Genomic DNA, 940 nt, shown 5'->3' with positions numbered 1-940 from the left:
TTCCCACTGCCAGCCCCTGGTTGAAGTTCTGCCCTCTGGGGTCACACAGACGTTGCCCGCTTTGTTAGGAGCTTCTGGGGCCACTGCCGGGGGCCACACGGGTCCATGTGCTGCCCTCACCCTCAGACAGGCAGAGCGGGCACGGGGGTGTTGCCTGGGGAGGGGGAGGCTCAGACACTGCCCTGCTCTCTTCCCCAGAGTCACCCCTTCATGCCCATGGTGGTGGATGGCGTGCTGCTGCCCAAAACCCCTGAAGAGATTCTGGCCGAGAAGAGTTTCAACACCGTCCCCTACATCGTCGGCATCAACAAGCAAGAGTTTGGCTGGATCATCCCAATGGTGAGCACGTGCAGCCTCTTAGACTCTCTGCTCTCCCCGTCAGCCCTCCCAGGTCTGGCCACAGGCGTCCGTCCTTCTCCAAGGCCCGATCTGAGTCCAGGACATCTGTCCCCTCCCTCACAAGTTGTCATTTCCATGGAAACCTTCTCTGGGATGGCCCAGCTGTGACCGGGGTGCCACGGCCCTGAGAACTCCTCTCCCCAACACCCTTTGATCGTCTTGCAATGAAAGAATCCTGCGGTGTCCATGCTGGGAGGGCCTGTGGAGGTAACGGTTGTGCAGATGGAAACGGAGGAGCCTGGAACGGGGAGGGAGCTCGGGATTTGAGGCGAGTCAGGCCTGGGCGGCGGCTTCTCACCTTGGGCCTGGTGCGCAGTTTCCCGTGAATCTCCACACACGCTCTCAGTCGTCTCTCTGGAGAGATTCAGAGCGAGTTGGTTCTCTTTGAGTTAAGATTGACTCTAAACGCGCAGAAAGAATTTCTTTCCTGTCCAACGTAGACAAAGCCAACCCCAGTTAGAGCCATAGGACAGATTTTATTCAGTAACACGACTGCAGTAGGGAGTTGTCCAGTGTGGACGGGCCCCGAATCCCTGAAACA

The 940-nt window shown here is 58.2% G+C and overlaps 1 protein-coding gene across 1 annotated transcript in view; it reads left to right on the top strand.

Moving 5' to 3' along the window:
- Window positions 1-507, top strand: part of LOC105817045 (liver carboxylesterase 1-like) — a gene marked incomplete at its 5' end in the record, with an annotated part of 42,210 nt that extends 41,703 nt beyond the window's left edge. The window contains one exon of the mRNA XM_012652659.1: window positions 199-507. Within this exon, the coding sequence (XP_012508113.1) occupies window positions 199-507 (309 nt within the window). The remainder of the gene's footprint in view (window positions 1-198) is intronic.
- Between the last annotated feature and the right edge of the window lie 433 nt (window positions 508-940).

This window comes from Propithecus coquereli, unplaced genomic scaffold, assembly GCF_000956105.1.
Source record: "Propithecus coquereli isolate 6110/MARCELLA unplaced genomic scaffold, Pcoq_1.0 Scaffold395, whole genome shotgun sequence".
In the NCBI taxonomy this organism is placed as follows: Eukaryota; Metazoa; Chordata; class Mammalia; order Primates; family Indriidae; genus Propithecus; species Propithecus coquereli.
The sequence above is the reverse complement of the archived record's forward strand: the minus strand, read 5'-3'. Positions and strand labels throughout refer to the sequence as shown.